Source organism: Erithacus rubecula (assembly GCF_903797595.1).
Source record: "Erithacus rubecula genome assembly, contig: SUPER_W_unloc_2, whole genome shotgun sequence".
Taxonomy (NCBI): Eukaryota; Metazoa; Chordata; class Aves; order Passeriformes; family Muscicapidae; genus Erithacus; species Erithacus rubecula.
In genome coordinates, this window is record NW_027635620.1 from 178,591 (window position 1) to 206,240 (window position 27,650).

Consider the following 27,650-nt stretch of genomic DNA (forward strand, 5'->3'; position numbering starts at 1 on the left):
AAAAGAGTTAGAAGAGAATTTGGGGGTTTGGACCCTGATTGTTACAATAGTTTAGAATTCTGGGGAGCTCCAGCTCAAATAATAGCATCAATTTTATCCCTAGGTGCTGCTGCCGCTAAGGCATTGACTACGCTTAACAAGTTGGGATGTTGGGTGACTGAACAATTGAATATTACTTCCACTGTTTTGAAACAAATGCTCACTTGAGGTAGATAGTATTAGACATGCAAGGTTGCAAAATAGAGCTGCTATAGATTTCTTGTTATCAGCGCATGGGCACAGGTGTGAGGATTTTGATGGGATGTGTTGTATGACTCTTTCTAACCATTCTGAATCCATTTGCAACAAAACTAAACAATTGCAAGATAATATGAGGAAGCTATCCATGGACAATTGCGGTTTGGATGAATGGTTAGAAGGATGGGGAATACCCAGATGGTTGAAAGATATAATCAAAGGCATTTGGATATTTTTGTTAACTATTAGTTCATTGTTTCTTCCAGGAATAAAGTTGATGATTTATTAGATAAGAATAAGACAGAATAAGATATGATAGAATAAGCATAAGATAGAATAAGATGTGATAGAATGAATAAGATAGAAAGAATAAGAATAAGATAGAATAAGAGTAAAAAAGAATAATATAAAAGATAGAATAACAGTAAGATAGGATAATAGATAAGTATTAAGATAAGATAGTATAATAATAAGATTAAGCTAAGATTAGGATAAGATAAGACTAAAATAAGGGTAAGATAAGAGTAAGATAAGTATAAGACAAAGTAGGTAAGATGATAAGATAAGATAAGATAAGATAAGAAAAGAAAAGAAAAAAGAAAAGAAAAGAAAAGAAAAGAAAAGAAAAGAAAAGAAAAGAAAAGAAAAGAAAAGAAAAGAAAAGAAAAGAAAAGAAAAGAAAAGAAAAGAAAAGAAAAGAAAAGAAAAGAAAAGAAAAGAAAAGAAAAGAAAAGAAAAGAAAAGAAAAGAATGAGATAAGTATAAGATAAATATAATAGCAAAGACGACTTGGCTGGTGCAAGGAAAAGAAGGGGGAAATGTTGTAAGGTTGAACGGGGTTTGGACCCCACTGGACATGTCTGTACAAATCTGGGCCTTGTGTGTATGCACCAGACAAAAACTATATTCAGTGGCTATGTTGCTGTTCAGTTATTTCTGCACATTTTGCTGTTAGTTCTGTTTCTTTTACACGCTCGCTGTTTTTGTGTATTTCTCAGTTTAGACCAGTGTTTACAACAGGTGCACAGCATGAGAACATTTCAGGAGTTTTTTGAGAACTTGTTTGAAACCCCGCAAGGCCGCTGGAACATCAACTAAGCTAAATCGGGAGAGAAGAAGTTGAAAACATCGAATACCAAGATTAGGAGATTCAAGATAGCGGGGGCGGCGAAGATTTTGAAGACCGCCAATTACAAACTTTTGGGGGGTTGAAGGGGTGGATTAATATTCTAAAATTACCAATTGTAAAGTGTGTTCCCACGTGGGTGATGTTTCTGGAAATGTATAATTGGGGTGAATTGTAAACAATAAATCAGCTTCGGAAAAATCATATTGGTTTGCTGTTCAGAAGTCCAGTTTCTTCCCCCACAAAACTTAGACTCCACTTCTTCCCACACAAAACTTAGACTCCATTATTTGAGATGAGAATTTATGTAATTTGACTCCATACATGATCCTGATATCTTACTTTTGTGTAATTGTTACAGTAGATTACTTCTATGGGGGTGGGGGGGGGAGGGGTGGAGCTATTAACAAAGTAAACTTGGTCTTGAAGAAAATTTCAGTAAGATTTTGGACTTTGGAATCATTTTCCCATAGCGGCTTTTTAAATGTTTAAACATTTCCTATAGGGAAATAGGCTTAAATAAAGAAACAATGTCAGCAATGGAAACAACTTACAGCAAAATTCTTGGTATACATTAAGACATAATTTTATGTTTTAGTCCCTATAGTTTCTTGTAACCTGTTCTATCTTACATTAAGTATGTTGTTATAAATATTTAAGAAGTTTCATGGGAAATTGTGCATTTGGATTCAAATAAGATTTTCTGCCTGATAACCACTGCTGAGTGTCATCTTCCTGACAGTCTGTAAGAAGAGGCAACTGTCTTCTGGAAATTACACTGAAAGGGAACCATAATGGGTAAAAGTGGTAGTAGTTCTTTAGTACGGTAGTACATTTATTCAGTAAAAGTTCTGTAACAACAGGAGAGGAAAAATAAAAAGCCTTCCTTCAGCAATATTAGACATGAAGAAAGAGAGAAAAGGAGAAACAAGGGACTACATTACCTGGAGCAATGACTTCTAAGCCACTATGGACAACACTGGGAATGTCAGAAGATAAAAAATTAATGTTTTAATTCAGAATTTGAAAGGATTGACAGGAAAATAAATACACAGGTGAGATTTCTAAACAGACATTTTTTAAAATGTTTTTAAAATAGAGATGAGATTTTTAAAAATTGAATTTGAATGTCAGTGTTTGTATGAGCTACTATTGTACATTCACAAAAACTTTGCAGACAGGCAATTTTGAGAATTGCTCACGTCCATTTCTGCAAAAAAAACAGAACAAAAAACCCCCACCTAAGGTTTTTCTGGATTTTATAAACTGCTTCTCCAAAATTCAAGATGCATATAAAAAACTGAAAATTTCTGATTAAAAAAAAAAAAATTGAATCATAGTAACAGTTTACTCAAATGGAAACTAAAAACCTAAGTCAGTCCATAAGCCACTATTTCCTATGTCACATTCCTAAGAGATAACCCTCACCCATTATCTTAAAGCTCAGTAGAGTTCATATTCTGAAACTGACAAGACAAAAAAGTGTGATGAAAAGTGTGAAGTAGGATACAATGCCTTACCATCAGTTTTGAGATATTACAATGTAAACAGTAATGTTTACATTTCTCAATTGACTTTTACTATTCTGATAATAAATATTTCAAAGATCCTAGATTATTATAGGACAATGATTTTCAGACTCTGCCTCTTTAATTATATCACTCACTATGAAGCCAACACAACAATAAAATAACTAACTACCTTAACTTACAACATGCCTCTTCCTACACTGCTATTAAAATAATCCAGCCAATAATGACTTTTTTTTACACCGTACAAAGATCACAACTGTCTACTTAACTGGACTTTTTGAATTTGATGTGTCACTTCACTCTTTTCTTTAAGCTCAGCCATACAAACATCACCTTGAGCTGTAGTTTTCTAAGCTACTGTGCAAGACAAGTACTGTGCTAAAAATATACAGTTACTTGAACTTTGAGATACTCTCTAGAGACCAAATTTTTTTATATGAGATTGAAATTAATAGGAAATGCCCTTCCTGTGTTTTTTAGTTTGCAAGGCTAATGAATTTACCTTCTCAATGGAGAAAAAAAAAGGAGGGAGGTAGACAATTAAGTTTGCATTTTTAATTTCCTTGAATTAAAAAATCCCCAAGTTTATAAAGGAATTGCATCTAGAACCTGGCAACTTTGGCAAGTTGTACTTTAATTCACACCTAGAACTGATAGAAATGCTTGTGAAAGGAGGTGAGTGCAAAGATAAACTCACTTATTTTAAATCAAGGTATTTTTATATAGAGAAATTAACAGCTCTAATTAGAAAGGTCTGGCCACACATATACAGCTATGACACATCTAATTCACTACAACTATACAAAAACAGCCTATATAAATTGGACACTCCATTTGAGAAATACAAAACACTTTGCAGTATAATACAAGAAAATAATTTACTGATTTATGATTAGGACTTTCATATATTACAGCAAAATGACTGTCAGTACTGATTCTGAAAAAAAAAGTGTGCTTCACAATTAACTGTTTTCAAGTCAGCTTGTTAAGAAATTCAGTGCTTTATGTATAGCAAAAATATGGAGCTGAAATACACATGCAAGTTTCCATTTTAATACTAGTTATACCAGTTAAACATTTGATTTTAAATAGAAAATTTCTGAATGGAACAAAAATTGAAAGAAGTCAGGTTAATCAAATATAAACCTTACAAAATGCTTTAAGTACATTTTCTTTCAAAGTTTCAATGATGTCATCACTTTCAAAAGAATTTGCTTATTCAAAGGCCTTGTATCAAAAGTTTTATTTCATAGTATACTCACACACAAACAGATATTCCCACCTATTTTTCCAATATTTTTTTTTTCCCCCACATAATATTAATGGAAAACCTTAAGCAGTACTGGTACAAACCAGAAAAATTATTTAACTGTGCTCTGGCCAGAACATGAGCTGGGAGGAAAGGAAAAAATATTATTAAATCCACAGGCAAACAGCAGCCTGCCCTCTACCCTCTTGCTATGACAAACCCTCCAAATATCTTGAAAAGAACAGCACCTCTGTTGTCAGAGCAGCACAAAGGGCAGAGAACTAGAAGCAGGACTGGAAGAAGCCTTTTTCTTCTAAACTTCAGGTAGAATATAATGTGTGATTTATAATTTTGAGAGACCTTCATTACATTTCCTAAAGATAAAATAGGAAAATTTTCACCTATGGAAATAAACAAAAATCTCACCTTATTATGGTCATACTTGTATGGGATTTTGAGGGTATCCATGGCTCTGATCATGGCCTGCATTGCTGTAAATATATTCTGGTACACCAATTTCGTAAAGCCCCTTTTGTCTTCATCAGAGTAACCTGATCCATGAATGATTCTCATCTGTTTGATGAACGTGCTTTTGCCACTCTCTCCTGTGCCTGCAAGACAAATAAGAATATGCTTCAGCCAATGGACAAAAACATGACTTTTCTGCACAAAGTGGACAGCTTGTTCAGTGCAGGGCAAAACACTGTCAAGTGGTGATGGTGCTTGCAAGGTGCTTGCTTCAATATCATAACAGCAGTAACACAGTAACAACTGAAGCAACATTGAATTAAAACTTTTATTTTGAAGACAAAATAGAAGAAAAAAAAATAGCAATAAGTTAATAACTGAAACAAAATATACTCTCAAAAAAAAATCTAGAATATACCACAGTGTATTTAAAATTATAAGCATAAAATTCAATTCCAAAAGATATAGTTCTCAACTATAGCGAATTACTATTAGATGTTCTATCACAAAATCATAGAGTAAGAACAAAAACTAGCTTGTGTGGCCAAATTTCAGATCATTATGGTAAGCAGCAATATACAACCAATACATAATTTTTTTAGAAAGCCAAATAATATAATAATTACAGTTGGGCAAATTTCAACCTCAGAAATATATAAAATCAGCTTTACGTAAAATTTGGCTTGTATTTGTTAATGGAGAGTCATTACTTCCTTTAAATTTCTTTATGTCTTTGTACTTTACAGAAAGCATAAATAACTAATAAATTAATATTCTGCATGTCTACCAATTTAAAGTTAATATTTGCTTGGAATTTTGCAAAAAATATATCACACAATATTTTTTCCTTTGGCAAAATACAGTCTCTCTGTGATTAGCATAGCTTATCTAAGCAAACAAATTATATTAATACTTTATAAGAAGGAATTTAAATTTAAAACAGTTGCACAGCCGTATGAATGCTGTATGTTCACCTAGCTATTTAGCTCCCTAAGAAATGCAATGCATTTAAAGGCATGCAGTACTTAGCCTTTCAGTCTAGATTTTATTTTGATAATTTTTATAAAGCTTTCAGGCCTCATTTATGATATAATACTTGACTACCAGTACAAAGAAAGCCTTATGCTTTACATGATGTTTTAGGTGTCTCAGAGTAGTGTATTTCACAAGCAGCGCAATGCAAGGTTAAAGCATGATTCTGTGCTTGCACCTCTTAAGTATTTCAGGTAGTACACCTCAAAATCTAACCACAAAGTCTCTACAAGATTTTGTCTTTACTGTGTGTGACTGTTCATTCAACTCCCGCTTAAATTTTTGGCTATCACAGATCATGCTAAGGCATGATGTATGCTAAGAGCAGAGCCATTAGGTTCAAACCAAGCACTAAGTAGGCAGGACAGGTGGCCAGAAAGAGCTAAAGAGCCATTATGTAATCGTTATCAGCTGCAAATTGTTGTTTCCAGGAGCTGTTGTGTTTTGTTTGGCAGTCTCCTCAGAATCTGATAAATTATGGAAATAGTATAGACCAAATCTCCAAGACAGAGAGTATAGAACACCAGCTTACCCAAAAAGCTTTTGAAGTAGATCCAACAACAGTTGGACTGCTGAGGCATTCATGCTTCCTGATATGGTACAGGAGATGCCTGCACCTTAATGGAGGAGGAAGGATGGGCACTCTCACTGTTGGCTAGGCAACTAATTATTTTCTTTTCCTCATAGGTGCGTTACCAGATGATAAATGGTCTATTCCCGGTGATCTAACACAATACTTGTTCTCCAAAACTACTGCCCTATGGAAACTGCACAGTGCCCATTGTGTAAGAAGGAGAACTGGAAGTTCACCAGCCTCAGTGTCCTGCCAACTCATCCAGGTCACCAGAAACATTGCAGTCTACTACAACCACCAGGGACCACCAGAGAGACCCCCAGGCAGAAGAATGCATGCATAAAGGGGAGGGAAAATATGTTAATGATTTTGGGTAAATGATTATCATATATATGTTTAGTGTGGGACAATCAATGAATATGTATGTAAAATACAGTATATAAAGTGAAACTTTCCTGTACCCAGCATGCATGGCTTTGGGAGGAGCTATCACCCTGTGCATCTGGCCAAATAATTACTGCTTCTTAATGCTACATTGCGGTTAAGGGGTTTTTATTTGACCAAATTTTCGGTAACAGTTTTGGTGACCCAGATGGGACAGACTCCTGAATTTCAATGGATCCGAGGAATCACAGAACCTCCAGCTGGCACTGAGGGGTTCTTGGGGAGAACCTTTGATGCCTGGTCCAAAGGAAATCAGAGCAAGACCCCTGGTAAGATAAAGACATTCTTTAAGTTTCTCTGAAGATATAACTGCTAACCTACCTGTAAGATGCAGCAAAAGCTACACAGGGTTTGGTTTAAAGGTACCTAAGGTGAGAAAAGGAGGTTAGAGTCCCTTCTAAGGAGCTCTTAAACAGTAATTTGTTATAATAGGAAACAAAACCTTGGAAGAGGTATCACAGGTCTCACTGCTGGGATGTATCTTGAAATGCTGGAAACAAATTGGGGGTAATCCCCTCATGTGTGAAAAACTTACAATTTTGTTATCAGCGATAGCTACTTTACATGCTGGAAGATCAAAAGAAGTGGCCTAAGGATGGAACCTTACAATATAACACCCTGTTACAATTAATGTTGTTTTGCAGAAGGGAAAATAAATGGAATGAAGTTCCTTATGCTGACTTTTCACCCTAAGAAATCATCCAGAGTGGCAAAAGGAAGGTGGGAGGACCACCCCCCCCCCCCCAAGATCCATTAATTTTAGCACTTGAAAAGGAAAAGAAAGGCGAAGGGTTGAAAAAGTGTTCTGCATGCAGCATAGGGCAGAGGTGCTTAAAGTGTGGAAGAGAGGACGAGGATGATTTAGAGATGATGGTTACTCCGTAGCAAAGAGCAGGTGGGATGAACGATGAATCCACAGGGAACGTGGCTAGATGCATAAGTAGGTCATGAGAGAGTGGACTGGAACAGAGAGAACACTTTAGGGGATTGGAGGATTTTAGCCCGATTGCAGGATGCACTAGAGGGCAGCAAAGAGATGTTGGGGGGGATGGTGGGCATATTCTAATGGCTCCCCTCTGGTAGGTGTTCGGGAATCACGGTCCAGTAAAAGTAAAGACCCCTGTGCTGGTTTGGCACTAAAGACAACCCAAGAAAGTGATTTTTTTTTTTTTTTTTTTTTTTTTGAGAGGAGCAGCTAGGCTTCCTCTATGTCTGACAAAAAACAATCAGTGATTGGTTTTGAGAACTGACAACCTGTTAAACCACTGAAAGAGATGGACACGTCTCTGTGAGATTCACATTTTAAAACGAAGAAACCCCAGGAAAGTTTTCTTTCTCTTCCAGCCACAGTACAGGTAAAACCGGCCTGGGCCCTCTGTGCGGCCCGGCCTGGCCCGGGCAGGGGCGGGCAGGTTCTGACGCAGGGCTCGGGAAGCCCGCCGGGCCCCCCTGATAGAAAGGGTGAGGGGAGGCCGGCGCGGCTGTTAAGATCTTAGTTTCCCCCCCAGGGAGGCCAGGGAGTCTGCGGCTTGGCTGAACATCGAGCCGACATTAAAACCCTGCCCTTCCGCAGGCCCGGGCCGAGCCAGGGGGTCCGTGCCCCCCCCCCCCCACCCCCGCCCAGGACAGCAGCTCCAGGGCAGCCAGGCCCGCCCTCACCGCGCTGGCCGCGCAGCCTGGGGGAGAGAGAGCTGGGCCCTGTTCTGGCAAGGCCCCCCTACCCTTCCCTGCTGGGCAGAGGCAAGACCATCAGCCCGCAGCTGGAATTGAATGTAGCAAACGCCAGAAAACAGCCATGCAGCCAGAAAAAATCCACCACCACTTTCTGGCTGGGCCCTTAGGATCCTAGCCCAAGCCCATCGATCCTAGCCCAAGCCCATCGAGGCCTTGAAAGACTTTTGTAAATAGGTTGCCACCTGAAAGAGATCACATGACCATCTACAGGCCCGGGCAAGGTATTAACACTTTCACTGCCCAGAATGAGACTTGTAGATACTTTGTTCTTTCTCCTGAGTGAAAGAAGAGGACCAAGATGAAGATATGCACAGAAACAGCATGAAAACACCAAGGTCAGACAAAGGGAAGAGTCTGGTCCCAGATGAGGGAAGGAGGAGAGTCATGGACTGAAATTCCACTTTATTTTTAAGCTCTGGAGACTCTTGTCTTCCTATAACACATAGAGATTATGGGGTGAATTAATGTTTTAACTGTAGATATGAGCAGAGGCATTGGTGCTAAAGTAAGGAGATGTTAAAATGGCTATGATCCCATAAGTTTGAACAGAGAGGAGATGAAGATCCCTGTTGCCCCCTGGGGGGGGCAAGACGACGACGAAGATGAAGAAGAAGAAGACCACTGTTTTCAAAGATGAAGAGAGCTTTTGTTTGAACTGTTATAATCGTTAAATTGTGCCACATAAATTGATATGGTTTCAATAATGTTTGTGGGAAAACTGTTAGGTGAGGAAGTGATTTTTTACATAGTAATCAGATTTCCATTCTCCCAGGCGGCTGATCACTGTGACATCAAGGCCACAAGAAAACTGTTTCTTGTGTAGAAATCTCAATAGACTGAACAGAGAAGTCTCCTCTCCCAAGTAAACTGGTAAAAGACTATTTTTTTAAAATGGTAAACTGACTGGTTAGTTTCTCTACATTGTCAGTGTGAAAGAAAAGAAGTTCTGGGGGGAGGATGAGTGTTCTGGAAGTTTTATTCTGAGTTTCATTTTTAAAATTTTTTCCTCATAATTTCTAGTAATAAAAGTTTTCTTTGTAACCTTTAAATTTTTAGCCTGTTTTGCTTTCCTCTTAATCCTATCTCACAGCAGAAAATAAGTAAATAATTCTACTGGGTGCACTGGCGTATTAGCCAATGCTAAATTCCACACAAACTCCATTTTCAGTTGTGGATTTAATGTCATGGAGAAAGGCAGCAGGAGTTTATAGAGAGGATCTGGGTATTTGAAACCATAATTAGGACTCAGGACCCTGACTGGAATGATATACAAGTGATGTCAGATATGTTGTTGGATAGCATAGAAAAAAGGAGGGTCGTGACCATGGCCAGATAGCAGGTGGAGGGGGCACATGCTAATGCAGACTTAGAAAGAACATTAGATCAGAATTTTCCTTCAATAGATCCAAGGTGGGACCCTAATTTACTGCGGCCCTGAGATCATGTAGCAAGATATCAGAGATGAGTATTGTTTGGCGTAAAGCAGGATGTACCGAAAGCCATGAAGTGGTCAAAACTGTATGAGGTAAAGCAGGACAGTACTGAATCCCCCACGGCATTCATGGAACAATTGAAGGTGAATGCCAGAAAATATACTAATCTGGATCCTGAGAAGCCAGAGGAAGCTGTACAGTTAGCAACTATCTTTATAGGAAAGTCTGCCCCAGATACTGGAAAGAAATTCCAGAAACAGGAAAGAGCACAGTCACGTGACTTAGTGTGACAGTCCGTCCGAGCCTCTTGTCTGTTTCTGCCCAACAACCGTCGCCTGAGGCCTGCGCTGGCCAGGGATGGGAGGAACGCCAAGTGACTGTTCTGCAGGTGATGCCTACCAGGACTGGTTTCTCATGACAACTAGTCACTGGGTGTTTACTCAACAAAGCTCCCACAGATGGAAGAACAATGGACTGGTCAGTATGGGCTACCTTGCGTGTGTTCATAACAACAAAGATGGTTTGGTGTGCCTTGAAGCGTCCTGTTTCCACCTGGTCCTCAGCGTAACGAGCTCCACATGATACCGAAATAATGAGGAAAAGGACTAATGTAGATATAGTAGTAGTCATGCTAAGGCTTAGAAAACTGCAGTTTTCAGACAGGCCCTGAGAACCTACCTTGTGAAACAATAGTCAAAAGAATTAGTAGAGCATATAGAACATTTAGGACTGTGAAAACAATAATCAAAGGATTTAGTAGAGCATATAGAACATTTAGAAACTTTCAAGATAAGGCTAAAGTATAATAATAAATAAAGGGTTCTGGTGATGGGCAAACATGCAAGGGGGATTAAGGGGGGTAGCCTATAGTTCTGAGTAGACAAGCATGCAGAATTTATGACTTTTAGAAATAATATCTACAAGATTTATGTAACTGTATTGTCTTGAATAATGTGTACCTCTGTATGTAGACCACTTTGTAAAAGGATATAAAAACCTGACGGAAAAAGGGAACTGTGGGATCCTGACTTTGGACGCTAGTCCGCAGGTTCCCCGGGCCCTGAATAAAGCACCGCATAAACTAACTCTGTTAGTTTGTGTTCTGTTTGGGGCATCGGGCAACACACATACAATAGTCCATAAATCTTCCCACCTTTTGGCCAGAAGCCACTCGCTTTGGGAAAGGACTATAAAAGTGACTTTCTCAGAGGAGACCCCCTGAGATCTCCCCAGACGGTAACAGACATCTATTGGCTGGCTCCACAAGGATTCGTCTGCCTGTCTTGGTAGCTATAATCCCAACTCCCCTTTCTCTCTCTCTCTGTCCCACTATCGCATTTTGGTTGGCACTAAATAAAGTGCATTTCTGTAAAAGTAAACTGGTCTTGTCCCCTGCTGTGTCTTTTGTGCTCTGAGATCCATAAAAGAACCAGTCACGACTCCTGCTCGGGTTGGGCAGATCGTGACATTATTTGGCGTAGTCGGCAATTGGATTCCCAATACTGGAGGAGTTGGGGTTTTCTGTGCACTTTGTACCAGGAGAAGACCTGTGCCATTTCAGCTGCACCTAGCCTGTCAGTGCCGTAAGGACTGAACAGTGTTAGAAAGCAAGGGAGGTGGTATTGGGTTCTTCCCGCAATCTGCACACAGACCCAGGTGAATAATCAACTCCATTCCAGTTATCGGAGAATTTTTTGAAAGGATCTCAACTGAGCAAAAGATGAGACTTGTGTTTTTTGTTGTTTGCTGCTTGGTGTAGTTGAGGAGAAAACCATTGTGCAACTAAAGAGAACCTCCCAAGAGGTTTGGTCCCCTCAGCCACCCAGGGAAGAGAGGGGGTTGTCCCCAGCAGAAGTCTGGGTGTTAAGTCATGACCTCCCTGAAGTGGTTTTTTTCCCCTCGCACATAATCGTAACTCGCAGAATATTGTTATTGCTGTTGTTTAGTTGTTGTATTTGACTACTTGGGATCGCGAAGAGACAAGTGGTTTTTGTAGTTAAGTTAGCACCTCCCAAGTAGTGTGTCTCTTCACCCGCTCCAGGGACAAGAAGGGATTCACAGTTTAAGCTGTCCTTTTTGTGTAACTTTAAGTGTGTCTCCCTGAGAGTGGTTTTAGTCCCTTCGTAAAAATGTCTGAAAAGGATAAAGCTGCATTTTATGCTTTACTAGCTAAGTACAATGCAAGACCCTCCCAAGGGGGGGGAAAACTGGGCACACAGTAATTGGTTTAATTTAGAAAATGTGATTGATTGGATACATTCTTTGCAACATGAAACAAAATTCAAACTGAGCAAGAAAAATAAAACTACACTTTGCTCAGTTCTAGGTGCTTGTCTTTCAGCTGCTGTAGAATCTTGTTTTAAACGAATGAGTGAGGAAAATGCAGTGATAGACTCCTTGAAAAACCTGGTGGAAGCTTTGCAAAAACTATTACAGGACAAAACAAATCAGATAGAAACTCTGCAAAACCAACTAGAGCAAAAAACAAATCAGGTAGAAACTCTACAAAACCAACTAGAGCAGGAAAGAAATCACAACTATTTGCTACAACTATCACATGCCTCACAACATGTAGATACACCTAATGAAACAGAAGAAAAGAAAAAATATCACATAAAGCAGATATACCCACAGGGAGAATTAGTACACTGTTGAGGGTTAAGTGTTTTTCTATTACTGTGTCAATTGAAAGAATTTTTCCCATTATCATGCCAATGGAGCTGGCCGGGTTACACCCAGGGTCTCTGATGAGTCAAGACAAAAGGGGTGGGGGGGAACGGCTCCTGGAGGGGCCTCTGAGGCTTCCGGAAGGGGACTCGTGTTTCCGGAGAGCTCAGAGGAGGACGCCCGGATCTTCAGCCCACGCAGCCGGAGCACAGGAGAGCCAGACCCTCTGTGATCACCTGCCTTGCATCTGCCCCGTTCCAGCCTCCTGCCTCTGCGGACACAGCTGATCACCCGGACACACACGGTGAGCGAGGAGCCGCCGCTCCAGCTCGTTCACACCCGAGACCGGCGTGGCCGCTGCTGTCCCCCCTCCCCGCCTCCATTCCCGCCTGCCTTCAGCAGCTCCGGGCTGTGGACTAAGCACAGAAACAGCGTGCTTGCATCTAAAGGGACTGACACCGAGTTATCTATTCTGTTCTGTTAGCAATTTTAACAACTGCTGTTGTTTTCTGTTGGTATAGTTAGATATATTAGTAAAAGATCTGTTATTCCCACCCCCTTATCTCTACCTCAGAGTCCCTGATTCAAACAATCATAATACTTGGGGGGAATGGAACCAAAGTCTCTATTTCAAAGGGAAACTTCTGCCCTTACTGGCAGACACATGTCCTTTCAATCGAGGACACACACACACAAAATTGTGGGGAAAATTACTGCTCTAAAATGAGACCTCTCATTAAAACGGAATATAGATACGTGAATGACGAGGATTTTGACCCCTACATTAACCTCCAAAGAAATACCACACACTGCTACTGAATTGACCAAATTAAAGAAAGAATATCCACGTCTCCCACAAGAATCTGAGACCAAGTATGTTTTTAGAGTTTCACTCACTGGAGGAGATCAAATTAATTTAAGTGAACAAGAAGCCAGTGGGTACCGGGGGCCTGGAGTTTTCTTAACACCTGGAAATGCTCGTGTTCCATGGTCTCTGACACAGCGTGCAGCCTACTGGGCTGGGGGACTTAGCCCTCTAGAAAGAGGTGATCCTCTAGCCATAACTGGCACCCCATACCAACTCTTAGAAAACATTCAAAAAGCTGCCAGCTTGCAAATTATACATGAAATAAAATTCACTGCTGGCCATAAATCACCTATGCAATTACCTGTAAATGCAAAACAATACCCTCTTCTCTCTGGTGCCAAAGTAGACATCAAATCAGTTATACAGGACTTGCAAAACTCCCCTTTATTGCCAATCCAAAAACCCAAACCTGACACTGTAGCTGTGTACCAATACATAGATGATGTATTGATAGGAGGAGAAGAAAAAGAAGAAGTGAGGGATGTGCAACAGAAAATACTTTCACACCTAGAAAGCCTTGGTTTGAAGATTCCTTCAGGGAAAATTCAAAAAGCTTCTCAGGAAGTCAAGTTTTTGAAGACAGCCACTACTGGGACTGCCCCCCCCTGACAGAGTGGCCCAGAAATCCTCAGTAACAGAAGGAACTGTAAAAAATCTGGCAAAAACAGCAACTGAGAACTTGGGCAACAGCGATGACAAACCTGCCTCAGTAATTAAAGTAGCCTCTGCTTTCTCCCCCAAACAATCTTTGTTCACTAATTCTTTGTTCACTGATGCTTCTGCTGAGCAAATTATTGCTGGAGGATGGGGTGGCTCTTGGCTTGGGGCCCTGATGGTTATTTGGGGTGTTTTCCAGCTTGAAGTGAGGTGTGCCTCTCTTGTTTGCAACTCCACTGACTCTTATGCTGTGCTCAAAGGAGGTACAGAGTGGCTTCCTTCTTGGCAGCAAAATTCTTGGGAAGTTAACAGAATTCCAGTCTGTGTTACATGCTGCATAGTTCCATCATTTTAACCTCCTGTCTCTTTGTGGCAGATTCTGTTGTGCTTACTTTTCACAGAATAACACCATGGAATGTGAAGATTAATTGCTGAATTCCTCATTGAACCTGTATACAGTTATGGCACGGGACCTTAGAGCTGTGTTTTATTTTGTGAAGATTCAAAATCAAAATTGAACTGTTGTACAATTTTTCCAAAAATTATGTGTGGGAAAAACAATACAAAATATAAAGGGAAACTTGATGTCAATGTTGTAACACCTACTACCCAACCACCGGTTATACTGAGCCTGAAAATTTTTGAAATTGGACCTTGGCTAATTCAGAAAACTGGCCAACAGCAAATAATGTTTAATTCGGCATGGTCTTTTAAACAAGTCAAATTGCCAATGCAAAACAATGTCTCAGTAATTCAGCCAGCTTGTTCACCTTTTCTTGGCGTGGACAAACAACCTGGTTGCAAAACCAGGATGATTCTTTCAAGAAACAAACAAGAGACATAACCGGTGTTGTGGGAACAGGATTGGGAATTTCAAATAGCATTGATTCAGAGGTATTAATGAACAAATTGGTTGCTACCACCAAAGACCTGACCAAATTGAAACAACCTCTGCAGTCCTCTTTAACAGCCCTGGGGACACAACAGTGGTTATTATCAAACATTTTACCAAATTGGGAAAAGGCAAATGTAAATGATCACAAATTGATAATTGATGCTCTTGGTACTGCTCAAAACAACATCTCCTTAGCCCTCAGCTGTATCCAGGCACAGCTTTGGATGCAAACAGTTGTTGCCTCAATTATAAGGGAAGGGGAAGAAGGCATCTTCCCTACTGAAATCCGGACAATAATTTGGGACAATGCTAATGATTTTTAAAGGAAGTTTCAGTCCTGGTGGAATTTGGTAGACTTTACCTACAACCCCAGTACAAACACAGCCACAGCCTTTGTGTTGACAATACGCAACGCTTCAGTGCATTTGATATACCCCATCATTGCATTAGGATTGAATCACGATGGAACTATTCTCTATCCTTTCGAGCATAGAGAATGGGCCCGTCAAATTGGTAAAAAATGGCAAACTGTTAATTTGGAATCTTGTGTTGTTTGGGAGCAACAGGGTTTCATTTGTGAAAGCAATGCCATTGTGGCCCAAGACATCTGTTTAGACACAGAGCAAAATATCTGTCATTTTGAAATACACCTTGATGAGACTTTTACAACAGGGCTGGTGTACATAGGTAATGGATGTGTGTGTGTAAGAACTGCTTGCGACTTAGTGTTTGTAGAAAATGTAACAGTGGATCTAAAAAATCATTTAAATTTTTGTGTTTCTAATTTTACCACAATCATGGGCTGTGGCTTTTCCTATACTGCTCCGGTTATGTCTGATCACCTTTTGCAATCCAATTTTACACTGATTCATCAGTTAGTGCCTGCTCCCATCGGGATGAACCTCACTTTAAACAATTGTTGCTTCACCAGGACTTAATTGGGATCTTGGGAAAAATCAAGAAAAATGGACAGAAGACCCTGGTGACAGTTCAACACAATGTGAAAGAAATACATTGGGTTTTAGAAAGGGTAAAAGGGGATGCTGAACTCAGGTGGTGGGATACTCTTTTTGGGTGGTCACCTACTGCTACTGGCATCCTAAACAAATTATGTCATCCCATTGTTGTGCTTTTGATTTTGGTTTTGATCGCTTTTGTCAGTCATTCTATACATTCTGAATTGGAGAATGGTAAAACAGCTGACACAGTTGGCATCAACAATGGAAGCACATAATTTGATCACTAATCCACCTGCTAAAGATACCCCTAAAGTTATTGACACCAGACAAATTACACGAGCAGTAAAAGTCAGGCCTTTAACAGCAAACTGATTAGAATTGTTTGTTGCTTGTTATGATTGGTATGATTAGTTTTAGTAATGTTAACCTTTCAATTGAAAATGGTTTTGGAAAATAATTGTTTTAATCATAAAAACATATTAAAATGGATACTGATTTGTTTTAATTCTAATTGTTTGAATTTCAATTGTTTGGATGTTATTTTATTGATTTCCTTTAATTCTAATTGTTTTAATTTTAATTGTTTGGATGTTATTTTATTGATTTGTTTTAATATTGATTAGTTTGAAAGTTATATATGATTGTGATTTGTTTGGAAAATTGTTTTAATCAATTTTGTTGTGAATATTTTATTATTTTTTTTGTGTTTATTTCCTTCCTTTTCCTTTTCCCTTTTCTTTCCTATCCCCGTTTTTTTGTTTTTCCTGTTCTCGGGATGTGCTACCAAGAGTGGGTCCTGAAGATGCTACAACGTCACGACATCATGCTGATGGAGTTTCTCAGCGACGCTTGTTGGTCACGGGGTGATGTGAGAGCCTGTCCGAGCCTCTCGTCTGTTTCTGCGCAACGACCCTCGCCTGAGGCCTGCGCTGGCCAGGGATGGGAGGAACACGAAGTGACTGTTCTGCAGGTGATGCCTACCAGGACTGGTTTCTCATGACAACTAGTCACAGGGTGTTTACTCAACAAAGCTCCCACAGATGGAATAACAATGGACTGGTCAGTATGGGCTACCCTGCGTGTGTTCATAACAACAAAGACAGTTTGGTGTGCCTTGAAGCATCCTGTTTCCACCTGTTCCTCAGCGTAATGAGCTCCACATACAATAGTCCATAAATCTTCCCACCTTTTGGCCAGAAGCCACTCGCTTTGGGAAAGGACTATAAAAGTGACTTTCTCAGAGGAGACCCCCGAGATCTCCCCAGACGGCAACAGACATCTATTGGCTGGCTCCACAAGGATTCATCTGCCCATCTTGGTAGCTATAATCCCGACCCCCCTTTCTCTCTCTCTCTCTCTCTCTCTGTCCCACTATCGCATTTTGGTTGGCACTAAATAAAGTGCATTTCTGTAAAAGTAAACTGGTCTTGTCCCCTGCTGTGTCTTTTGTGCTTTGAGATCCATGAAAGAACCAGTCACGACTCTCTCACGACTCCCACTCGGGTTGGGCGGACTGTGACACTTAGGAAAGTTGTTAGATTAAGTGTGGAAAGCATATCATGACAGGGATAGGTAAAAAGAACTACAACCAGCTAGAAGGGAAAACAAGAGACATGATAAACTGTGACTCTGAAGGTGGCTAAGGAACCTGTGGAGAGTACTAAGGGACTGTCCAACAGGGGTGGTTGGGTAAAGGGAACAAGGGGAAGGGGAGGTGGGAGGCTCACACCATTTCCCCGACAACAGTTAGGGGAAGACCAGTACGTAGTCTGTGAGGAAAAGGGGTATTGGAAGGGAGAATGCCCACAGGCTAGAAAGCTAGACCCAGTTTTAAAGATTAGACCTTTAGAAGATGAAGATTGAAAGGGACCAGGGGAATTCTATCCCAGCTGATCCCCTAGTTACATTGAGGCTGGGGAAAGAAGTGGAATTTTTGGTGGACACAGGAGCAACTTATTCTGTATTCAATGCATGCAAAAGGAAACTTAGTAGGAATGTGGTTGTTTTGGAGTGATGTTATGATACTGTATCCCTTATCATCTGCTTTATGCCCAAACACAGGTTCTGTAACTTTAAGCTTAAAGGGGGAGGGAGGGGGAGGCCATGGAATTCTTTCACCAGTGTCTGTTCAAAAACACAGGTGTCCTGGTTTGAAAGGACAGGTGTCTGCCAGTAAGGGCAGAAGTTTCCCTTTGGAATAGAGACTTTGGTTCCACTCCCCTCCCCCAAGTATTATGATTGTTTGAATCAAGGACTCTGAGGCAGAGATAAGGGGGTGGGAATAACAGCTCTTTTACTAATATATCTAACTGTACAAGCAGAAAACAATAACAGTTAAAATTGCTAACAGAACGAAATAGATAAATCGGTGTCAGTCCCTTTAGATGCAAGCACGCTGTCTCTGTGCTTAGTCCACAGCCTGGATCTGCCGAGGGCAGATGGAAACGGAGGCAGGAGGGAGGGGGGTGGGGCAGCAGCGGCCACGCCGGTCTCGGTGGGAACGGGCTAGAGCGGCGGCTCCTTGCTCACCGTGTGTGTCCGGGTGATCAGCTGTGTCCGCAGAGGCAGGAGGCTGGAACGGGGCAGATGCAGGGCAGGTGATCACAGAGGGTCTGGCTCTCCTGTGCTCCACCGCATGGACTGACGATCCCGGGCGTCCTCCTCTGAGCTCGCTGGAAACACGAGTCCCCTCCCGGAAGCCTCAGAGGCGCCTCCGGGAGTCATTCCCACTCACCCCTTTTGTCTGGACTCATCAGAGATCCTGGGTGTAGCCCGGCCAGCTCCATTGGCATGATAATGGGAAAAATTCTTTCAATTGACACAATAACAGAAAAACACTCAACCCCCAACAACAGGTAACTCCTTTGGCTTTTCCCCAGCTCTTGGCTCTGTGTATGCAGCAGGAAAAAAAAGGAGTTGTGTCTTTGCTTTTAGCTAGCTTCTTTTTTGTTAGCTGAGGCAAGAAGTTTTTTTCCCCAGGACTGTGGCTTCTTCTTCTGGAATTGTTCAGCTTTGCTCTGGTCTGAAACACTTGAACATCACTGGGAGCTCCATGCAGCAGCCCAGCAGGGGAAAGGCTGCAGGGACACCACATTCCAGCTCCAGAGCTCAGGAGAAGCCTAGCAAGACCCGAAAAATCCACGATCTTTCTCCACAATGAGAAGGTGTATTATCTAACAATATTCATTTTCTTTTCCATGCCTGCATGCACTCTGCTTATTGAATAAACAGGGTTTTCTTGCATTTTCCTCCAATAAATTCATTTTGAACCTGTGGGGGAGGGGCTGTTGAAACCTACCTCTCTTTAGAGGACGTGTTCATTTCAGGACATTTCCTCGTAATTATTTTCAAACTGAGATTGCGGCAAATATAATTGGTGCTACAGGGAAAAGTGAAATTCAATCCTTTTTACAAGCCATGAAATTTAAATTAGGAAATAATTGGATTACTCATTAATTTGTATATATGCCCAAATGCCCAGTCCCCTTGCTGGGGAGAGATTTATTGCAAAAATTGGATGCTGAAATAATTTTTCAGGATGGGGAAATACAAATTTAAATACCAGAATCAAAAGCCATTGGGACAAGGATTTTTATGTTATAGGAGTCAAATGAATTGGAAGAAATCCCATAGGAGGTAGAGAATGCTATGACCCTGTTGGAACCCAGAAACCTGGGAGTTTTGAGCTTTCTGTGCTTTCTAACACTGACCTCGAGGAGAACACTGCTTTTGACTTGAGGCCTTGGAGAAGGCCTCCAACTGTGAGTGATGGAGTTAGAGTCATGGGTGTGATACCGAAATAATGAGAAAAAGGACTAATGTAGATATAGTAGTAGTCATGCTAAGGCTTAGAAAACTGCAGTTTTCAGACAGGCCCTGAGAACCTACCTTGTGAAACAATAGTCAAAAGAATTAGTAGAGCATATAGAACATTTAGAACTGTGAAAACAATAATCAAAGGATTTAGTAGAGCATATAGGACATCTAGAAACTTTCAAGATAAGGCTAAAGTATAATAATAATAAATAAAGGGTTCTGGTGATGGGCAAACATACAAGGGGGATTAAGGGGGGGTAGCCTATAGTTCTAAGTAGACAAGCATGCAGAATTTATAACTTTTAGGAATGATACCTGCAAGATTTATGTATCTGTATTGTTTTGAAGAATGTGTATTTCTGCACGTAGACCACTTTGTAAAAAGGTATAAAAACCTGATGGAAAAAGGGAGCTGTGGGATCCTGACTTTGGACGCTAGTCCGCAGGTTCCCCGGGCCCTGAATAAAGCACCGCATAAACTAACTCTGTTAGTTTGTGTTCTGTTTGGGGCATCGGGCAACAGTTTTCCTGGCGACCCAGATGGGACTCCAGAGGTGGCTGGGGCGGTTCGTGGGCTGATCCACTCCACGCCGGCACCAGGTGATTTCTGGGGAGAACATCAACCCGTGCCCGAACCCGCGCCTGACGGACGACCTGGAGGTAAGCCCGAAGGTGCTTTATTCCTTTTATTGAGGGGAAGGGGGGCCTGCCGATTAAGTCGGAACGGCGATTCCGCACGGGTGTCACAGACGTCTTTAAGGTTGTGGAAAAGCCTAGGCGCTGACCGTCAGACGCGGCAGTGACTGCGCAGGTTCAGCACTTGCCACTCGCGGCGACGAGAAAGGCAAGATTGGTGGATTGGTGGAAAAGGGTGTGAGTGTTGTGTGTGGTGTGCAGTGTGGCAAGGTTTGTGGAAAGGGTGTGAGTGTTGTGTGGTGTATATTGTAAAAAAAAAAAAAAAGAAAAAAAAAGAGGTGAAATGATGTCTTTAAAAACGTTTAGAACTATGGCAAGTTCTGGGATAGAAATCCCGGACGATTCGCCTTTGGGCTGTTTATTACAACATTGGAATGTGGGGAATTTTGGTCAAGAATTAAGTAAAAGGAAATTGATTGATTTCTGTAATCATGTATGGCCTTTATATGAACCCGATGGTATGCAATGGCCTAGGAACGGTACACTGAATCCTGACATTATTACACCTTTGATGCATTTTCTGCAAAGTAATGAAAAATGGGATGAAATACCGTATCTAGATCTCTTTTATTATTTGAAAGATAAACTGGAGTGGCAAAAGGAATGTGGGATCATGGTTTTGAAAACATTAAAGCAGAATTGTGATGGATGTAAGGGTTGGCAGAAAGAGAAGGAATGCTCGGTTAGGTTTTCGGAACCTGAGGAGGATGTTTCTTTGCTGATAGCCCCTAGTGCCCCTCCGGTGGAGGAACGTGGAGGAAGTATGCCAGAGGTAGAAAGGGAGGATCGGGAAGCAAAAATAGAAACCACTGATATACCACGGACCCCCTTATGTGAAAGAACTCGGAGAAGGCGGTGGGAGGTGGAAAGGAAGAAAAAGGAAGAAGGTGCTCATTTAATGGTTCCGCTCCGTGAAGCTGTCGGGCCGCAGGGGGAACGGGTCATAGTGAAAGTTCCCTTCTCTCCGAATGATTTACTAATTTGGAAACAATCAGCGGGGGCGTATCGGGAGGATCCTGAATGAACTGCGCGGGTGGTAAAAATGGTAATTAAGACTCAGAACCCAGATTGGAATGATTTACAAGTTTTGTTAGACACAATAATGGATTCTACTGAAAAGGAAATGGTGTTTAAAGCTATGACAGAGAAAGCACGAGAAATTATTAGGTTGCGGCTTGTGGATGGTACAGTAAATGATTTGGTACCTAGGGAAGATCCGGAGTGGGATCCCAACTCGACGGGCGGTTCTCGGAGACTTAAAGCTTATCAGGATTTGTTAACAGAAGGAATACGGAATGGAATACCAAAAACTTTGAATTGGTCTAAGTTGTATTCGGTCAGGCAGGAAAAGAATGAGTCTCCGTCAACCTTTTTAGAGCGGCTTAAGGAGACAGCTCGTATATACACTAATTTAGAAGTTGAAGGGGAATCGGGAAAATTACAGCTAGCATTAATTTTTATGGGGCAGTCTCAGAAAGATATTAGAAAGAAATTACAAAAATTGGAGGGAGAGGATACTCGGAATTTAGATAAACTGTTGGAAGTTGCGTGGAAGGTATATAATAATAGGGAAAAAGAAACGGCCAGGAAACAGCAGGCTACTATGTTGGCGGTGTTACAGCAAGCGGCCGGAAATAATATGAGAGGGGGGAGTCGTGGACGTGGACGAGGAGGGGGAAGGGGAATAGCAAAGGGGGGAATGCCAATGGGTGCGGGAGGACTTATGGGTCAATTTAATATGGGAAGAGGGAGAATACAGCTAGGGATAGATCAATGTGCTCTATGTAAAAATAGAGGACATTGGAAAAATGAGTGTCCTCTCAACCAAGGAATGGGTTTTGGGGGAGGAATTATAGCCAGCGGGAATGGAAATAAGGGATTGATGAATAATACAGGTGCTTTCCCGGGAAATCCCCAAGGTGTCGCCCAAGCCCTCATGATGGGGAATTACCAAAATCAGAGCTGACTAGACCAGGATTTAAAGGTAATAATGGAAGTAGATGGGGAACCATTAAAATTTAGAGTAGATACGGGGGCATCATATTCAGCTGTTAACACTAAGCTAGGACCTTTGAGTGATTCTACTATCCAAGTGGTGGGGGTTACGGGACAAGTTGAGGAACGAACATTTTTGTGGCCATTAGATATAAAATTTGGGGGGAAAGAATTTGATCATCAATTTTTATATATGCCAAATAGCCCAGAATCGCTATTCGGGAGGGATCTATTGTCAATGTTAGAGGCAAAGATAATATTTGAAAAAGGTAGAGTAAGATTGGAATTTCCTGAGGAGAATATTGCTAAGTTGTTTGTAGTAAAAGAAGTTGAAGCAGCAGAAATACCACAAGAAATAGAACAAGCTGTAGTACCATGGGTATGGGAAACAGGAGTACCTGGAAAATCAAAAGCAGCACAACCGGTTGTAATAGAACTAAAGGAAGGAGCCTCCCCAGTAAGGGTAAGACAATATCCTTTGAAATTGGAAGCACGAATAGGAATAGCACCCATGATTGAACAATTTCTTAGCTTGGGAATTTTACAGGAATGTGAGTCAGAATTCAATACTCCGATATTCCCAGTCAGAAAGCCAAATGGTAAGTATAGATTAGTTCAAGATTTAAGAGCAATTAATAACATCACTAAAGATATACACCCAGTAGTAGCTAATCCATATACATTGTTGACAGCTGTGTCGGAAAGGTTTAAGTGGTTCACAGTGATTGATTTGAAAGATGCATTTTTCTGTATCCCCTTGGCACTTGAAAGTAGGAAATACTTTGCCTTTGAATGGGAGAACCCAGACACGGGACGCAAGAAGCAGCTCACCTGGACGCGTCTACCACAAGGATTCAAAAACTCACCAACTATTTTTGGAAACCAATTGGCTCGAGAGTTAGAAGAATGGAAGACGACTCAGGTAAAAGAATCACCTTTCTTATATGTTCTCCTACAATATGTTGATGACATCTTTATAGCCTCCACAGAAAAGGATGTTTGCCTCAGACTCACTATTGGATTACTTAATATGCTGGGACAAGCTGGATACCGAGTATCGAAAGAAAAAGCTCAGCTGGTAAGAACCCAAGTAATTTACCTAGGCTGCGAAATTTCACAAGGGGTGCGAAAGTTGGGAGTTAATCGAATACAAGCAATTTGCACCATACCCACACCACGAAATCCACAAGAGTTAAGATCCTTTTTGGGCATGGTAGGGTGGTGCCGCTTGTGGATCCCAGAATTTGGACTAAAAGCAAAACCCCTGTATGAGGCAGCCAAAAGCCCTGTGTTTCAGTGGGGACAAACTCAAGAAAAGGCATTCCAGAGTCTGAAACAAGCCTTAAAGGAAGCCCCAGCACTAGGATTGCCAGATCTTACAAAACCTTTTCAACTATACGTAAATGAGAGACAGAGACTGGCAATAGGAGTGCTCACCCAAAAACTGGGCTCATGGAAGCGCCCGGTGGGGTACTTCTCAAAGCAGCTAGACACTGTAAGTGCCGGATGGCCAGGTCGTCTTAGAGCTGTGGCAGCAACAGTGCTTCTAATTCGGGAAGCCAGAAAATTGACTCTGGGAAAAAGGATGGAAGTATTTGTTCCCCACATGGTCATTGTGGTTTTGGAACAAAAGGGGGGGCATTGGCTCTCATCAAGCCGCATGTTACAATACCAGGCACTTCTCCGAGAACAAGATGACATTGAATTAAAAATAACTAATCATCTCAACCCAGCAGAATTTCTTAGGAGCAGCAGCCAGGAAGAAGGAGGCGAATTGACACATGACTGCGTAGAAATCATTGAACAGGTGTATGCCAGCCGGAAGGACCTGAAAGACGAGCCTTTGGAGAATCCGGAATGGGAACTGTTTACAGATGGATCCAGCTTTGTGGAAAACGGAACCAGGTATGCGGGATATGCAGTAGTGACTTTGACACAAATAATAGAAGCTCAAGCTTTAACCCCGGGAACTTCAGCCCAGAAAGCCGAGATACATGCTCTGGTGAGAGCCTTAGAATTGAGTCAAGGGAAAAGAGTAAACATTTGGACTGATTCAAAATACGCCTTTGGAGTAATACATGTACACGGAGCACTATGGAAAGAAAGAGGACTGTTGAATTCTCAAGGATCAGAAATTAAGCACAAAGAACAAATATTAGCACTATTGGAAGCAGTGCATAAACCTCAGGCAGTGGCAGTGATGCATGTAAAAGGACATCAAAAGGAAGAGGGAAAAGCGTTCCAAGGAAACCAGTTGGCTGACAGAGTTGCCAAACAGGTTGCCCGAGAGGTATGGACACAATTAGCTTTATTGCCAGTGCGAATTAACCCTGTAACTTCTTTTCTTGAGCAGAAACCATGGTATACACATGAAGATGAGAAGCTTGCTCAATTTCTCCAGGCCCAGAAGAATGAAAAAGGATGGTATGTCACAGCTGTAGGTCAGGTTGTACTGCCAACAAAAGTAATGAAAACAATTTTAGAAATTGAACATAACAAGTGCCATTGGGGAGCAGACGCATTGGTACAATTTTTAAAACATGAGGTGATTTCCAACCAGATGTTAACAATGGCAAAACGGATTAACGCCACGTGTCCTGTCTGTATTAAAAATAACCCAGTGACACGAAGGCAAATACAACTAGGAAAGTTACAAGTAGGGCCGCAACCAGGAGACTATTGGCAAATAGATTTCTCAGAGCTACCAAAAGCACAAGGGTACCGTTATTTACTGGTGTATGTGTGTACTTTTTCAGGGTGGCCGGAAGCTTTCCCGTGCAGGACTAACCAGGCAAAGGAAGTAATTAAAACCTTACTACGAGAAATCATTCCTAGATTTGGGATCCCATTAGGAATGTCCTCAGATAGGGGACCTCACTTTGTAGCTGGAGTAGTCCAAGAGGTAGCCAGAGTATTAGGGATAGCCTGGGATCTCCATACGCCCTGGAGACCACAATCTAGTGGCCAGGTAGAACGAATGAATCAGACATTAAAAGGGCAGATTAAGAAAATTTGTCAGGAAGCAAAGATACAGTGGCCTCAGGCACTACCTCTAGCCTTGCTAAGAATCAGGATTAAACCCAGAGAAAAGATAGGAGTAAGTCCATACGAAATTTTGTATGGCAAGCCATATCATGCTGCAACTTACAAAGGGGACCCTCACTTAGTAGGAGATCAAGTATTGTTGAGTTACATTTTGTCTTTAAATAAAGTCCTTACAGCGCTGCGGGAAGCATTGCAGTGGAACCGGCCTCTGCCCTTGGAAAATCCTGTCCATGACATCCAGCCAGGAGATCAAGTATATGTAAAGAACTGGAATACAGAACCCTTGAAAGAAGTATGGGGCGGTCCTCACCAAGTGATCATGACTACCTACACGGCAGTGAAAGTCCAAGGGATCGACAACTGGATTCACTACACTCGAATCAAGAAGGTCCCGTCAAGATGGGAAGTACAGCCTCTGTCAGCAACAAAGCTGGTGTTCAGGGCAAGGACTTAGTTCTTTTAACATTAGTCTGTATAATGCAGGTGGGAGAAGCATTTGTTAAAATTACAGTTCCAGAGCCAGATGTAATGGTGCCAGAAGGTGCGGGAATAAATTTAACCTGTCTGTTTTCTGACAACCAGAGAGCTGGATTAAAAGAAGTAAAGGTAGCCTGGAGACAAATCACCACAGACGAAGTATTTACAGAAGGAATCGTGACATTTTGGGATATGGAACAGCAAAGAGGTAACACCACATTGACAATATCTCATATGCAAGCTGATCAGGTAGGACAATTCTCATGCATTGTGTGGATTAGAGAAAACTTTGATTATGGGGACATAAATGTAGGTATTTTAAAGGAAAATAAAACCCGAAGGGGGTACTCGGTGCAGGTAATACCAGTCAGTGCACGAGTAGATATGTGGAATGGATTGAGAGATACAAGCCTGGCACTACAGAGAAACCAGGAACAACAAAATTTAGTAGTAGGGTTAATTCGAGATTTTGGACAAATACAAAACGTATCAAAAATAACGGCATGTTTACCTCTGCCACAAGCTGCAGGGGAACCAATCCCTTGGGGAGTGATTCCAGTAGGAAATTTACCCCTAATAAAAAGAGGTAAGAATGGAAGTTGTGAATTAAAATTACGAAATAAAATCGAAATTGAAGTAATATGGGAAAAGGTTGGAGAAACATTAAGAATATTAACCTATAAGGACTGTCTAATTAGCCATGGGAGGTTAGGACAAATTAGGGATTGGGGAATTCAATTAGCGGCAGGGGGAAAAGTAAAACCTGAAGATGCTAAGTGGGAATGTTTTATACCACATTGGCAAAAGAAAAGAATACCTAAAAATGAAAGCTATTATGAAATGATATGCCAGAACTCATCCCGGCAGGAATCCTCGTGGGACAGTTGGAAAACTGTATGGGGCCCCAGCATATTAGAACATTATAGTTACATTGGACAAGTTAATTGGTGTGTCCAATGGACTGGAAGCAGAAATGCCACTCACACAGAAGTATCTCAAACCAGCACTTCTACAAAAACTTTGAGCGCCACAAAAGAAAATTGGAACTGCACCCAAATTCTCACCTGTGACACTCCAGAGAATCAAATTAGTTTGGCACCGGTCAGAATGCTTATAAAATGGGGTTGTGAGTGTAGAAAACTTAACCATACAATTCCAGGAAGTGCTTTCCCGCAGGACCAGAAGGGTAAAACTTTGAGCTGTAAGGATACAACTATCAGGAGTCCAGGAAATTTAGTATAGATTATAGGACATGGACAATGGACAACACATTTGCCATTAGACGGGCCTGTAACACAAATTACCTTAGGGGTTCCCACATTATGTCCTTTTTGGAAACAGTCTAAATTAACGAAGAAAGAGATGCAGTCACGAGCAAAGAGAGAAACAAATAAAGTAGCAGAAGAACTAGGACAGGGAAATGAAGATGAATGGCATGAACCCTCATCAGGAGTTAAATTTGGGTGGGTATTGGAATCCTTGTTTGCACCAATTTCTACATATAGAAACCGGGAGATGCTGTACAAATTACTAGGACAAACTGAGAGGCTAGCTACAGTTACAAAGAAAGGATTTAAGGATCTAAATTTACAATTGCAGGCAACAACAAGAATGACAATCCAAAATAGAATGGCATTAGATTTGCTTTTATTAAAAGAACATGGAGTGTGTGGATACCTCCAAGGAAAGGTTGATCATTGCTGCAAACATATCCCAAATGTCACAGAAGAAGTAGAAAAGGACATA

The 27,650-nt window shown here is 41.2% G+C and overlaps 1 protein-coding gene across 2 annotated transcripts in view; it reads right to left on the minus strand.

Annotated features, from left to right (window-relative positions):
- The window catches only part of LOC306814087 (guanine nucleotide-binding protein G(q) subunit alpha), a 215,018-nt gene that overhangs the window by 133,256 nt on the left and 54,112 nt on the right, over positions 1-27,650 (minus strand). For both annotated transcript variants that reach the window (XM_079329802.1, XM_079329803.1), the window contains exon 2: positions 4,571-4,755. In XM_079329802.1, coding sequence (XP_079185928.1) covers positions 4,571-4,755 — 185 coding nt within the window. The remainder of the gene's footprint in view (positions 1-4,570; positions 4,756-27,650) is intronic.